Source organism: Vigna angularis, chromosome 1, assembly GCF_016808095.1.
Source record: "Vigna angularis cultivar LongXiaoDou No.4 chromosome 1, ASM1680809v1, whole genome shotgun sequence".
Lineage (NCBI taxonomy): Eukaryota > Viridiplantae > Streptophyta > Magnoliopsida > Fabales > Fabaceae > Vigna > Vigna angularis.
In genome coordinates this window covers 61,727,377-61,743,288 of record NC_068970.1, presented here as the reverse complement: position 1 = coordinate 61,743,288, position 15,912 = coordinate 61,727,377, and the positions used below count along the sequence as shown (strand labels likewise).

General features: G+C 29.2%; 2 protein-coding genes across 2 annotated transcripts; both read right to left on the bottom strand.

Annotated features, from left to right (window-relative positions):
• Positions 1-2,830: 2,830 nt before the first annotated feature.
• Positions 2,831-4,521, bottom strand: LOC108347321 (probable WRKY transcription factor 29). The gene is made up of 2 exons (XM_017586487.2): positions 4,055-4,521; positions 2,831-3,727 (listed from the first exon to the last, which is right to left on the bottom strand). The coding sequence occupies exons 1-2, from the start codon at positions 4,408-4,410 to the stop codon at positions 3,169-3,171; spliced, it is 915 nt and encodes a 304-aa protein (XP_017441976.2). The 5' UTR covers positions 4,411-4,521; the 3' UTR covers positions 2,831-3,168.
• A 6,741-nt stretch (positions 4,522-11,262) lies between these two features.
• On the bottom strand, positions 11,263-14,704 carry LOC108346876 (G-patch domain-containing protein 1). Its single transcript, XM_017585936.2, has 11 exons — positions 14,453-14,704; positions 14,274-14,358; positions 14,106-14,182; positions 13,990-14,014; positions 13,814-13,907; positions 13,655-13,721; positions 12,863-12,956; positions 12,598-12,779; positions 12,014-12,238; positions 11,820-11,936; positions 11,263-11,595 (listed from the first exon to the last, which is right to left on the bottom strand). Exons 1-11 carry the CDS (start codon positions 14,528-14,530, stop codon positions 11,530-11,532), a joined length of 1,110 nt encoding a protein of 369 aa, XP_017441425.1. The 5' UTR covers positions 14,531-14,704; the 3' UTR covers positions 11,263-11,529.
• Between the last annotated feature and the right edge of the window lie 1,208 nt (positions 14,705-15,912).

Below are 15,912 nucleotides of genomic sequence, written 5' to 3'. Positions count from 1 at the left end.
TAATGGTATAAGGTATAAATGTTCATAACGTACTTAATTAATGGTATAATAATACTAAACTAATGGTATAACAATACTTATAATAATCGTAATGTACCTAATTTAGTACATTTGTAGGTTATAAAAATATACTAATACTAAGAATAATATGTATTCTTGTTTTTACAGGAAATTTTAATGTATACAAAAATACGTATTAATCGATTTAAAAAATATATAAATTTTGAATATTCAATAAATAACAAAAATTTAATCTTGATGAAGATTTAAAATTTATTTAATTTTATTAGTTATTATAATAATGATTAATATTGTTGTTTTGAAAGTTGTGAAGAAATTTCTTTAGTAGTTTATTAATAAAAAGACACTAAATCAGATAAAGAAATTAATCATAAAATTAAAAACAGTTTACAAATATTTTTATGCATAAACATTCCTTATTTACATTAACATTGATTTATATAAGGATAAATTTCACTTACAGCAAACCAATATGCATTTGGATTAATAAATAACTAAATGCATAATAGATATATGTTCTATTAGTTGTTTGTTTTACTACTATAATTATTTTTTCAATTTGATTTAATTTTTTTTAATTTTATTTAAATTCTAATAATGGATAAAGTAATTTATTTAAATTCTAGTAATGGATAAAGTAATTTATTTTAATTCTAATTTATATTTTTAAAATGTTATTTTATTTATTATTTTTTAAAACTATTAATATAAAAAAATGATTACAATTTTTTGTTGGTTTTCTTTTACTTTCTCTTTGTTTCCGTTGAAGAAATACAGTTTTTACTGTTTTCTCTCCTTTCATTTCCCATATATATGTATTTTTTTAATTTGCCTATATGATCCAAACATAGCCACTTTAGTGTAGTATGCATTCCCCATGTGCCTGGTTTGGGAACGAATTTTTAAGATCGCAAAGTTTGATGTGATTTTTGGCGTATATGAATAGAATAAAATTCAACAACTTATTTTATTCCAATATTCTTTCTTTATTCATGTGAAATTAAAATATGTTTTTTATAATTTAAAGTCAACACAAAACAAAATTTCTGTACCTAAACATAAAGCAAAACTTACGTAATGCATATGTTATCTTTCAATTTAGCAAGTCTACTAAAAGATAGAAACGAGTATAAAAAGATGCCAGAAATGAATTAGGACTTTGTGCAAAGCTTCATAAAATTTATCATAGCGCAAAATAGGATAACATATATGCATTCCATATCTTCTAACCAAAAGATACAAACACTCTCCAATACAATATTTATATTCTTCCTTTTTATGGCTTCAGAATCTCTGATTCTTCTCAAAGTCAATATTAGACCAAAATTAGAGACGCAATCCTTGATTCTCTTCGAGTTGTTGAATTATTTAATTATAAGAAGAATTATTACATTATGTAATTGTTCTTTGAAAATGGCTTTTTTTATTATTATTAACTAAGTGAAAGGATCAAAGAGAAACAGAAAAAAGAAAGAGTTTTACATGAAAAACAAAAGTGAGAACGACGATAGTAACCAAAATCCTATCCAAGTGAAAGATGAAGAAACGTGAATAGTAGAAGAGCAAGTTGTTAAAAGTATATTTTATAAAAAAGAGTAAAAATGGAGGTAAAGTGATCAAGTTAGTTTAATGGTAATTGCTCCTACCCAATGAATTTATTGGATAATAAATCAGTTATTACTTTATACATAACGAGTCATACATTTGTTATTAGTGATTAAATTAAATAACTTGATTACTTTTTTATAAATTATATATATATAATAAAAATTAAATATAATTTTAGCATGTGACATAAAATTGAAATTTATAAACGGATACACATTTTCCTGTAGACTTTGATAACAAAATTAGAATGCGTTAACAAAATTTAATATATAAAATGAAATTTTAGATTGACCGTTTGAGTTAGTTATACTCTTTAATACATTTTAATTCAAATGTTAGTATTAAAATGTAAAAAAAATATCTATTTATTTTAAAGTTTAAAGATAAAAATGTATAAAGTTTATATAGTAAAAACAAATTTTATTTTTATTTTCAAAATTTCAAATTTAAATAATATAAACATATTTAATCTAATAAAATATAACCTAATTTCGTTTCTAAACTTACATTTTTTTAAGTTATCTTATTGGAAGGTGGGTTTTTAAGTGGACATTCTATTCTTCTATTCCACCCGCAATCGAGTCATTATCGGACCACCTAATTTCTACTATCACGCACGAGATGTCTATACCTCGGCGTGAAGGGGATGTGTTGGAAGTTCCACATAATATATAAGTGAGGTGCAAACCTCACCTTACAAGCCGATTTTGTAGGGTTGAGTTAGGCTTAAACTCACCTTCTAACATGGTATCAGAGTCATGGTTAAAGCTTATCCTAGCAAGTTCTAAGTGGGCATTCTATTCTTCTATTTCACCCGTAATCGGACCATCCCATTTCTATTTTGTAGGGTTGAGTTAGGCTTAAAACCCCCTTTCTAACATATCTTTCCTCCTTAAATTGAATATATACTTATTTTATTTCTAAGTTATATAAAACATTTTTTCAACATATTATAGTATATTTTATTTTGAAATTCTATTTGTTACATTGTTTAATTCATAAAATATAAGACGAAAAAGATATAAATCAGTTTATATACAAAACACAAACTTTAAAAATAATTTAAATACAAAAAACAATATTTAACCCAAATAACAAATATATAAGCATATAAAAATAAAATTATATAAATCTATATAATGATAATAATATATATTAGGAAAGATTTTACTCGGACGGACATTGTGATGACATTAACATGTAATTAAGAACCTTAAGTCATACTTTAAAGAAGAAGGTTATTGAACAAATACTCCAAGCAACCTGACAAGATGGATCAAGATGAACAGTTGAAGAATGAAAATAAAAGATGGAAATGAGAAAAAAGAAGAGTAAAATATTGTTTGATATGGGCATATCTACAAAACATAATTGCTATTGCAACATTACAGTGTATGAACCGCAATGTAAAATGGTGACTGAAATTTAAAAACAAGGTGGTCGAAGGAAGAAGGTGCGGATCTACATATTGGCCTTGAAAAAAGAAAACTCAAAATCACAAATTTGTGATATTGATGATTAGTCTGATGAAGGAAGTTGTCAAGAGTGTGCATAACCATCGGTGAAACCTCCATCCAGTGCAAAATGTTGGCATTCAAATCCGATAAACTTCTCCAGATCTGAGGTCGGAATCCAAGCATCACCAAATTGAGCACCATCATCGAACCACTCAACAAAATGTTGTTCCTCTTTCTTCAGGTCCATGCTTTGTTGCACACTCGTTACAAGCTTATCTTCAATGGATTGAACCATCAAAGGCGTCCTTGAAGAACAAGTAGTGTTATGGTTGCGAGTGGTTGTTGGAGGGGGAATCAGGGAATTGTTCTTCCTAGTGGTCCCAGCAAGAGAGTTTCTTCGAGTTGGGTGAGGATGGCTGTGTTCAGCAGTGTAGGTAACCAAGAAAACAGCAGGATCTAAGTGGCTCCTTTCAACCTGTTTCCTCGCCAAACACCCTTTGGAACTGCTGCACCTATAGTAGCTTCTTGGATACGGAGAACCCTTTATTGGTTTCTGTCCATATTTACGCCATGCCCATGCATCATCAAGACCTTCTGCTGTTGTTACCTGCTTCACCACACTCTTGTTCTGGTTCTTCTTCCTGCAACGACAACAACACGCACATCGTTATTCACTTTGCCCTACCACACCCCCTTTCCAAAAAGATCACATATTTTTAAGTCTGTGTAAACAAAATAGACAACTTTCTTTCTATTTTGGTATGATCTTTCAGAAACTCTCTCTCTTGATGTTTCCAAACTCATTCAACTGATATATCTCCCTCTGGGTAGCATGGTGATTAACTTTCAACACAAAATTGTACATCACAAACATTCATCTTATTAAGATATATTTCTGTGAATTATCTACACCGAAATAAGAAAGAAGACGAAAACTTTGCGCTTGATCGAATGGAAAATTGACATACCCTTTTTTACACTTTGGTGTTGGGGGGGCTTTCAAACCCTGTAGGGCTACTTTCTCTTCTGATGCTTTGAGTTCTTTGACCTGTTGGGGTTCTATGGGGATAGATAAGGAAGTTGTAACGATGGTGTGAGGTGAAAGAGGGTGCAAAACTGGGTAGAAAGGTTTATAGAGATCTTCGAGATCATCAAGGACCCTGGTGGTTTCTGAGAATTCTGGAAAGCTATCAAGCAGCTCGTCTTGGTCAGAGAAGAAATAAGAAAAATCAGGATTCGGATCGTCCATGGCGGTGGCTTCACCACTGCTTCCTCTCACGATAGCCTCCAAATCCCAATCCCTCATGCACTCAAATTCATCCATCAACCAACTATAACAATAATTATGAAGAAATGAAGAAACAGTGAGACTTGAAACTGAAACGAAAGTCAGAAATATTTTTGGTGAGTGAAGAGCGTGTTGAAGAAATGTCAACCGAATGGTTTGGCTATATATAGATAGATGAAATGGTAAACCAAACCAGTGGGTAGGGTTTTGAATGTGTGTTCTCTCTTCTTGCTTCAAAGTTCAAATTGGCAATAGTATTTTCAATAGGGTTGACTAACTATAAAGTCAAAATGAGAGCAAGTGGATGTGTAGAAGGGATATTTTTTTTTTATTTTTCAGCAATTCGGTGCTGATCCAATTAATAAGCTTTTCCCTTTACGTGGGTTCATATAGACGAGTGAAGCACAGGGAATAATAATAAGACTATTGAATCAGTCTTGTGCTTAAGTCAATTCAATATATGCAATTTGCTTCCGAGGGACCAATAATTTGAACTTTACACATTATTATACACACACATGCCCGTTTTTTCTCTTTAGCCTCCAAATAACCAAAAAGTAATTAAGCTGCTGGTATGAATGTAGTTAGCTATACAGTATATCTTTCTATAATATTTTATGTAACACTTCCTGCACATTCATTGTATTTTAATACTTTTTTTTTTCTCTTCTTTCTTTTTCCATTCTTTATTTTACAAATACACCTAATGTACCGGCATCAAAATCCACAACTCCATATGACCGGACGGCTATCGAAACACACAAAGATGTCGGCAGGGACGACCGGCCTCACAAGTGTAAATGATTAATTTTAAGGAGATTAAAGTAAATCGTGTTTAAGGGTATTGGACTGAGATTGAGCCGAGATTAAAATATCGCTAATCCTAGGCCCATGCTCAAAAACTATAAATATAAGTCAAAGGTAAGAGGTAGGTAAAGACATTTACTGTGCACTTATTACTGTCATTGTCATATTGGATTACCGTTCAACTACTAACTTTGGCATTAGAGTTCCTTTAACAGGTACACCCCTGGACGGACTAGCAAACAAGAGGTGTAGAGAGCGGGACCGGACGACGAGAAATGATAAATTGTGAAGGTATTCAGTGACTCAACCTCATAACCGAAACACCTAACTAAATGTTTCACATAAGGAAAATTGAATATGAATTTTCATTTTCATTTACGTATAGGTTTAGTTTCTTTTCCATTTTTGGTGGTAGAGGAATTTGAGTGAATGTACTGAATGTAGGCAATCTGGGAGTGGTGTTGTTGCAGCCAAACTTTGATTAGGTTTGAGTTTGAGGAAATTGATTTGGGGATTTTTGATGCAGTCAGTTGGAGTGGGCTAATAATTAGTTACATAACGCACACGTTTCTAGCTCTTTCTTGATATATAGGATGTTAGAGTTGTCACTGTGAATAGCTCCAATCCTTACTTAGATTTGAGACCACACTCTCCTTTTTGGGCACGAAACCACTATCCCATATACTATAATTCCTAGCTAGGAATCTAGCAAAACCGAACTTAATCTCTTCCCTTTTTCATTCTACACTTTAAAGATGTTCCTTTCATTTATCACACATCCAATCCAATGGATATTTATTTATATATGTTTATAAAAATTAAGTACAATTTTGCCGATTAAATCCATTTACCATAATTTAAGAATAAATAGTTTATAAAATAAGATTTACACACTTATATATTATAAAACGTTAATTTAGAGGTTCAAAACATCTTTTACCCCTCTCTCTCTCTCTCTCTCTCTCTCTCTCTCTCTATATATATATATATATATATATATATATATATATATATATATATATATTAGTATAAGATTAGATATTAATAATGGTTTAATAACGACTCGATGACTCAATAAATTTAATAAATAATAATTTTTGTTATAAATAAGTTCAAGATTATTTTAATATTATATTAAAAAGTAAATTTAAAATCTAATATAATCTTAAAAAACTAGTTTTGTGAATTTAAATGGGTTTAAATTTAATGCTTAAGAATAAGTATGTATGTGACCATGTTTCGAAATAAATAGGATATTGAATTATAATAATAAAAGGAAGTAAATAGATTATGCAAGTTGGAAGGATGGAGTAATAGAGTGTTAAATGGAGAAGGACAAAGTAGAGCAAAGAAAAAAGAAACAGCTTAAAAGCTGAAATGTTGTTTGTTTCGTAAAAGGCAGGGAAAGTGGGAGATGAAAATGTGGACTTTTATGGGGAAAGTGGTCCGTATAGTACAGTTCCAAAATATCAAATCAAACGTAACATTTTCATCATGTAGCCCAATTTTATGACTTTACTACTTTTGCTTCTTCTGTTCACAACACTCTTTACATTCAATATTATTAGGTTATGGGAATACTTCTTCCCCTGTACCCGCTCGTTCCGTCACAAGTTTGTGGTTGGACAAAGCTATTTATAAATAGGCTTAAATATTTTTTTTATTTTTATTTTTTTGTTTGAGTTTATTTAATTTAGTTTTCATTTTTTAAGTTAATTTTAATTTTTATTAATTTCATTTAATTTGGTCTTTTTTATTATTATTATTTAAATAATTAATGGACAGTTAATGATGTCCACTTATTAGTTTATAATTATTTTTTTGTTTTTCTAGTTTTACTTTTATTTTTAAATTAAAAAATGTTCATATATTAAGCCAACTCATTCATACATGTTTTATATTCAATTTGATTTTATATTTGTTATCTTTTGTTTAATTTAGTTCTATTATTTTTTAAGTAAAATAATTTTGTTTTTTCTAATCAAATTTAACTTTTATATAAATGTTATACTTATATTTTTATTAAAATTCATACTTTTATTAAATATTTTCGGTTTAGAATTAGAATATAAAATTAGAATGAGAATTTTAAGAACGAAGACTAATAAAAAATGTTAAAAGATTAAAAATCACATATAATAATGGTATCATTCTTAAGTTTTTAACCTCTGGAAATTTAAAAAGTCAATTTTTAACCTCTTAAAATTTTTAATTTTAAATCAATGTTGTTACTTTCACATTTTAATTTTTTATTCTAATTTAAATAAACTCTAACCATAAATTATAAATATTTAATAAAATATCATTATAATATTTATATAAAAATTAAATTTGATTTTAATTTAAAGATGAACAAAATTATTCCATTTAAAAAAGATAGAATTAAATTAATAAAAATAATGAATATAATGACCAAATTAAATATAAAAAATCATCATATGACATGTGTTACTAATTCTATAAGTTGCATAATGTTAACTTCACATGTGGATATATATTTTTAAATTTTAAAAATTGAAAACATTTAAATATTTTTAAAAAAATTTAAAAATTAAAAAAACCATAAACTCATACGTGATTCAGTTTATTATCTATTAATTATTTAAACAATTTAGAAAAAAAATCAAATTAAAGAAAATTGACGAAAATTAAAATCAAATTGAAGTGAAAAAATTAAAACTAAATTAAATAAACTCAATGAAAATAAAAACTAAATTAATATTTAAGTCTTATAATATTTATAAATTAAAAAAATTAAAAAATAAAATATTTTTCCATTAATTTAAATTAATTTACATTTAAAATAATGTATACAAATTCCTTTGTTTAGTTGTTAAATATGAAAAATTATTATTAAAAATGATGGGGGAGATTACGTAACAATCATGAAGAAAAATGTGTAGATAACTTTTTTTTTATGTAAGTTCCTTTTAATGATAAATAATATTTTTTTTCCTAAAATGTTTGAATTTTAGTTTTAGTTTCTAATTATTTTTAGTGATACGGCATCCACATGGTTCTGAAATGTAAGACATTTTATAATTTTCATAAAATTTACTCTTTGTTCACTTGAATGGATTTGGAGAGAGTGATTGAGTGGATTTCAGAGGATTTGAAGATAAATTTTGTTGTTGTTTATTTGAGTAAATTTGGAGCTAAGTGGGAGTGAATTTGGAAACAACGTTTATGAGAATTAGTGTAGGATTTGACTGATGTGATAGATTAAAAAAATTTACTTCCAAATTCACTCTCACCTACCTCAAAATCCACTCAAATAAACAACAACAAAAATTATTTTCAAATCCTCTCAAATTCATTCAATCACTCTCTTCAAATCTATTCAAGTGAACAAAGCCTTAAAGTTTGGTTTTATAAAGATTCAAGCTTGATTTTACTTCGATAAAATTCAAAAATTTGATATTAGTTTTCATAAAATTTAAAAGTTTGATTTTTGTTTAATTAATTTATTATCTTATTTGAGTTATTTTTAAATGCATAATATCTTCCCCATACACTTTTGCATTCATCTCACCAGCACGATCAGATATTATAATTTAAATAATAGTTTTTCGTACATTTAGAAACTAGTTACCAGATTGGTTCAATCAAATCTCAAATAAAGAATAATTTCTTACTGTTACTGAATTTGAATGTTACGACATTTAATGAGAAATGCTAGCAATTCATTTTCTTGCACATTTGATTGAACATGCTCTTTATCATTAATTGTAATTTAAGGAAAAGAACAAGAAAAGATGAATCTTAATCTTAATTTTGTTGGTTTTCATAAATTTTACTCACTTCTTAATTATACTTAATTATATGAAGGTTCATATGAACAATTTTAGGTCAATAAGAATAAAGATAAATTTATTGTAACGTGTCTTACACTCATCCCTACCAAATAATTTTACTAATTTGTGGTTATTGTGCTATGTTGGTTTAAGAATTCTTAATATATTATATTTAAATTTTGTAATATAATATATATATATATATATATTTAAATTTCTTATACGTGTGACTTAAATTCATATATATATATATATATATAATATTATTTTAATTTTAAAATCTTAAGATAATAAATTTATAAATTTTTAATAATTTTATTTTTTTCTATTATTTTCAATAAAAACCATTTTATTTGTCCAAGTTGACAGTCTACCGCCGACTACTTTATCGATCTCGTGCCACTCAGGTTTTGGCATTATTTGTTCTCAATTCTCAGTGAATAAACATTGTAAGGTTTAAAATATCATATTCGAAATTTGCTTAATTGAAATTGATAATTTTGTAAATCACTTCACTTTGGCAATGACGTCGTCTCCGTTTTTATTTCTAGTGTTGTTAGTTCACGACATGAGATTGACTATTTCAAGATGACTTTTAAAGCAGAAATAATCTTTATTTTAATATTTAATAGATATAAATTTTTTATTATATCTCTGTTAGAAAATGGAAACATACCGTACTTATTTTAATTTCTCTATTATTTTAAATATTAATAAAATACTTTTTAGAAAATAAAAATGAAAGAAAAAATCATAATATTTATAGTATTCATGTTAAAAAAAATATATATTTTGACGGCAGCACGATCTCCACAAAACATTCTTTTTTATTCTTTTTCGAGTTAACTTAGGTTGTCTCGAATACTCTTAATCACAGTAAAATCTTGAATTCGTAATATTACCTTCTTATTTTTCATCATTATTTTCGATATGAATTTATGATCAACATACTTCTAATCATAATCCATTCACTAATAAATAACATTTATTGATAATTTTGATTGAATGATACTTAATAGTATTGATCATTCAGTCCATCATTCCTTTGAGTGATCTTACCTAAACCTTCTCCACGACCATACGATCATACACATACATTTATTTATTTTTCAACATTAAATATTCAAATAAATTATAATTATATAAAATTAAATAGAAGTTAAATAATTACCAAAGTGTAAAAACCAATTAAATATGTACATGACCAAAGAAAAGTTTATACAATCCATATATAAATTATCCAAACAATTAAAGTGTAAAATACGTCTATAATTTCTAGACTTAAACACAAAAGTTGAATTCATCATTTTTTTTAACTTTAATATATTTTAATTCTTAAATTTAAAAAATAATGAATATAATTATTTTAATTCAATAACGATAATTTTATTTTTATGATAATTTTGTTTTTATATGTTAAACAATGTTTTAAAATAACATTTGAACAGAAACATTGATATAAACAATTTAAGTCTCAATCTAAAATATCACGTAACACGTAAAAAAAAAATTATGTCATTAGATTAAAAAAGTTAAAACGACATAACAATTCTTTCATGAATCTGTATAGTGACTCAAACAAAATCTTAAAGCGAAATTATATAAATATTATCACAATTATCTTGTTTTAATGTTTGATATATTTGCACTCAATATTTTCATCAAATAAATATGTCAAAATTAAATCTTTTATCAAAATATAAAAATAAATTATTATCTAAATTAAAAAATTATAATAATTTAGCAATACTTGATAAAAAAAATTTACGGATTATATAAACCAGTCTGTCCATCCTATTATTGACCTACAGGAACTCCAGGTTATACAAAATAGGTCGGTAGATCGAAAACTCAACTTCTTCAACACTTTTTCTTGCGGATTAAGACATAGTTGCATAATCGTCCCTAAACCCAATTCATTTATCATCATTTCACCTATATTAAAAATTGAAAAGGAAGACTATGGTATTTGTGTAAACAGATATTTTATCAATTGGAAGTGGTCATTGTATTCAAATTAATTGAAATGTTTTAACAAGACAATGTTTAATAGAAACCATATTAAAATATACTATTTTAAAGACTAGAATGGAAATTACTAAACTAAATGACCAAAATGATACTTAGAAAAAGAAAACTAATCATGCACAGGTTTTCTAGTGCATTCCATGGTAAGTCTAATTATTGGAAGAGTATAGATACCAAAGAAAAAACCTTCGATGCATTTTCCCTGATATTCATTCAAAAGGAATATGTATCAAGCTTCTAGACAAATAAAAATTAAGTATGAACCAAAAGGAACCCCGGTTGACATTTCCATGTTCATCCATCGCTATGATGAGTGCATTACATTATTTTACTATGGAATCCGGTTACACACGCTCTCGCTTACACATTTTTAAACTCGCAACACAATGTAAATTAAATTTCATAAAATGCTATTTAATTAATACAACATACGTTGATTAAACTAACCAATGAAAAGCTACCTAAACCCTTTCTCTCCCAATAAATATAATGAATTAGAAAGGACAAGAAAAATACGTATCAAAAATCAGCTTTTCTTTGATGCCAATCGCACTCTTTTGCCTTCGATACAGAACTTCCTGCTACCTGTCAGCTGCAATCAAGGAACAAATCATGTCAAAACGCGGAGGACTATGCAACTAATAACACAGATATTACCAAATCAAGGAATGCCAAGTATAATATCTAATGATTCCAAATCCCAAATATACCAATATTAGATGACTGCAACAAGCATCATATATTTCTTCTGTCAATAAAAGGTTGCCATTAGCACATTTTATTCTTCTTTCAAGAAAAGGTTGACAGAAGCACTACCTTTTGCCGTAAGTAAGCAATAGCCTCTCTTTTTGAAGAAAAGCCAGACAAAACCGAAGATGAATGTTCATCAATAATAACTTTGAGCTGTTTCAGTTTCAACGATTCTCCAGGCACCTGAAGTTAATCAGGAAGTGAATGGTCACGAATTTATTAAGGGAAAAAATATTTGCAACACAAAAAATAGAACTCACCTGCAGTAAAATCTTTTTGCACAACTTTTTCAGCTTCACTTTGCATTCAACGATCTTTTCTACTTTAACCAAGTCATTATGGGCTTGTTTTTCAAGGGAATCCGTGTCAGCAGAATCTTCATCACTATCATCAAAGGATGTCTTTTTCCCCTGATAATAGCAACCAGCTACTTTCTTGGGTCTGTCCTTGATCCCTAGTCCTTGCTTCCCCGTTGTGGATTTCTCCTGGTAAAACAATTACTGTATAATTAACTATATTGCTATATAATTCATTATCACACCCTACAGGTTCGGATACAAAATTATTACAACAATATAGCCCTAGGGTTTTAAGATATCAATTAGGAGTATACCCTTGTATTGGACACCCATTAACTCAAACCCAACACAATCAAACTCATTGTTCATTGCGTAGGGTATTGTTTTGGTGCTGAAACTCATGAACCCAACCCAACTCAACCCATCATTATATAACATTCTTAATTCTAATTTATTACTGTTACCATTTAACATAAATGAAATTAACAGAAGTGACTATATTACCACTACATGTAACAAGTTAAAATAACAAAGAGGTCACACACCTGGACTAGATTATAAAGGTTCTCTTGATCCTCTTCATGAAAAGCAGTTCTCTCTGCCCTATTTTTTACAGTTTCAGATGTCATAGACCTTTTCTTTTTCAATTCAGCTCCTAGAAATCCACCAGAGACAAAACCATACTTATAGCCCCACCACTCTGGAGGTATAGCAGGATATTTGCTTTCTGTATCAATGCAGTATCCAAATATCATATGTGAAGCCAATCAACATGAATAGCACAAACTAAATTTCGGTTGAAGTGTATACCTTCAACTTGAAAATTGTGAATTTCAGATGACTTCAACATGTCCAGCTCACCATCAGAATTATCAGTAACCCCAGATATGTCACCCTTTTTAACCTATCACCAACATCATAGAAGTAAACAAACAATGACAAGCTTGTATGCAATAAAACTGCAAAACACATTTAAGAAGCTAGAATATAGAAAATGCTACCACCATTAGCTTAATATTTTAATTTTAAAGATTTAAAGTATCAAGACTTTTCAAAAAGAAAAAAAGAAGCGCGAGGGGCATCTAATACTCAAGCATCCATTCATGCAACGAAATTTGAGAATATTGCAATATACGGTAAGTCTCTGTCTAAACTAAGCATACTGGAACAAAAATTGAACTTTCTCGACTACCAGAGTTCAATTCAAAAAAATATATATAATAGTAGATAGGTGTTCCAGGTTCATCGAATAAACATAAAAGCAAATTTATTGAAAGAATAAAAAAATTAAAATAACAAAGAAGCAATGCATACATGAACACTGATTAGTAAATACACTAGCAATACCAGACCCAATCCCATTCCCACAATTCAAGTGATAGTGATTCGTTCAATTCAGCTATTGGAGTTGTGTCATGCACCTGATTTCAAATGTAAATAATACGCATTTCATGTATTCAACTATATCAGCCACTACATAAAAAAAAAAACACAAAACACTACAACACCACATAGCAGTAAAACAGCATGTTAGCATCACCACTCAGGTTGTAAAAATGTGAGTAAATGGAGGTGTATCCAGCATCGAGAATTGGAACTTACAAGAATTCCTTCGAGATCCTTCAAGGAATATTGCGAGACAAGCTTTCCCCTCTCTCTTCTCTTGTATCTGAAAGAAAATAAAGTTAATATCGTGCACAACTAAATCAATACTATACAACAACATAAATCACAAAACGTAAAAAAAAAACAGAAACAGACCTTCCCTGAGGCCTTGTAGTTTTGGACACAGAATCATTATTATCGACAGGAACATTAGCCTTGGTTTCCACCTTAGGTGCGTTTTCCTCAGTGTCTAACAAAGTTCGCAAAACAATCCTCAAACACAATCAAGTGGGAGAATAACAGACGGGGCCACGAATATGATATGATTATACCTGTGTCATGTGATTGCGGCGCTTGCTATACAAATCACACAGAAAGGAAAAATAATCTCAACGAAGAGCAAAAGGAAATGAACGAACACGAAAAAAGAAGTGAGGAAGAAACATACAACTTTCAATCTCTTGAGTATATTATCAAATTGAGTGGTGTCGAAGGCCCAATGATTTGGCTTCTCAAGGCCAATACCTGTAATTGAATTTAGAAGCGAATAAGCATAGCGATTGCAAGAGAGATAAAAAGAAAAAGTAAGATTGAAGAAAAAAGAGGAAGAAGAAACCAGTAGTGTCTTGTTTATTTTGGACTCGAACGTGTCCTTTGATCCCCTGCTTCTCTTTTCCGAGACCTTCTCCTTCTTCCCAACCCTAACATTATACATAATACACTTGGAAAATTCAATATATATGTGTAAAGTAAAGAATGAATTGAAAAAGGTGGAAGGAGAGAAGGAGGATTCACCATTTGCTTCATAAGGCGAAAAGCAGCGGATTGCCTGGCGACACCGACGTAACAGAGAGGGGATTCGGGCGCCGCCATGGCTCCCACCGCACACCGCCGCTGCTGCCTTTTTTTCTTTCACTTCTTCTCCTTCGAGTGCTTTACTTCAGAAACCCCAAACACAGCCTCTCGTACCAACAACCACTGCTCGCTAAGGGTTTTCGTTTTGTTTTTGTTTTTTTTGTTAGAGGTTAGGTTTCACTCAGTTCGTTCATGGGTCATGGGCTTCCCTTAACCCATATCATTCTCAACAAAATAGATTATTTTTTCCTACACCTCCATATCTTCTTTCCGTACCTTATAAATATTAAAATTCTCATTTGTCCTTTTCAGATTATTTAATCCACAAATCAAAAGTGTCCTTTAGTTTGATTTACAATAAGTTTTAGATTGTATAATTTAAAAGTCATCTATAACTTTACATTACTTAATTTAAAAATCATTTTTCTCTATTGTCGTGCATGTCTACTTAGAAGTAGGTGAGGGGAATGCCCACTTAGAAGGTGGGTTTAAGCCTAACTCAACCCCACAAAACCAGCTTGTAAGGTGAGGTTTGCACCTCACTTATATATTATAATTTGACCTTATCTCTAGTCGATGTGGGACTTCCAACACACCCCTTTCACGCCGAGGTATAGACATCTCGTGCGTGATAGAAGTGAGGTGCAAGCCTCACCTTACAAGCCAGTTTTGTGGGATTGAGTTAGGCTTAAACCCACCTACTAACATAGTATGATTAAATGTCATGAAAGAAAAAGAGTTTATAGTACTCAAGCTTTGTTTCCTTCTGAACTTAAAAAGGATATGGTGTGGTGAGTTAAGAAAAGTACAAAGGAGAAAGTGTTTAGGAATTTGGTGAAGACAACAAGAGATTTGTTGAAACAGTCACTACAATTAATGTTTTGGAGTATATATATCGATTTTATAGCCACCATTGGCTGCTATGGTTTTTTGTTTGAAGATTTGACGTGATGTTTGATGGGTCCTAACAATGTTGTGATGAATGAGTACCACTATTGTAATTTCATAATGCAGGAAGACGCAATTAGATAGTTATCAAGACGATAAAGGAAGTTAAGAAAAGTTTCTAAGAAATGGACATCATAAACGCATCATCAACTGAGAAAGCCGATTAATAACTAAATTATTATTGAACTATATAGTGGTCCGATTAATCTAAGATCATATGGTCTTTATAATAAAAAACATCAGTATAATTATTTAAAATACATAAATATATAAATTTATTACACATTAACAATTACAATTAGACTAGTAAAATCTTTATATAAAACTTGAAAAATATGTAACTTTAAATCCATAACGAAAACAATTATAAATATAAAAGTAAAAGGTGGAGAATGACATCACATATTGAATGTCTTGGTTAGAGCTATCTTAAATCACCTCAAAAACTTTGA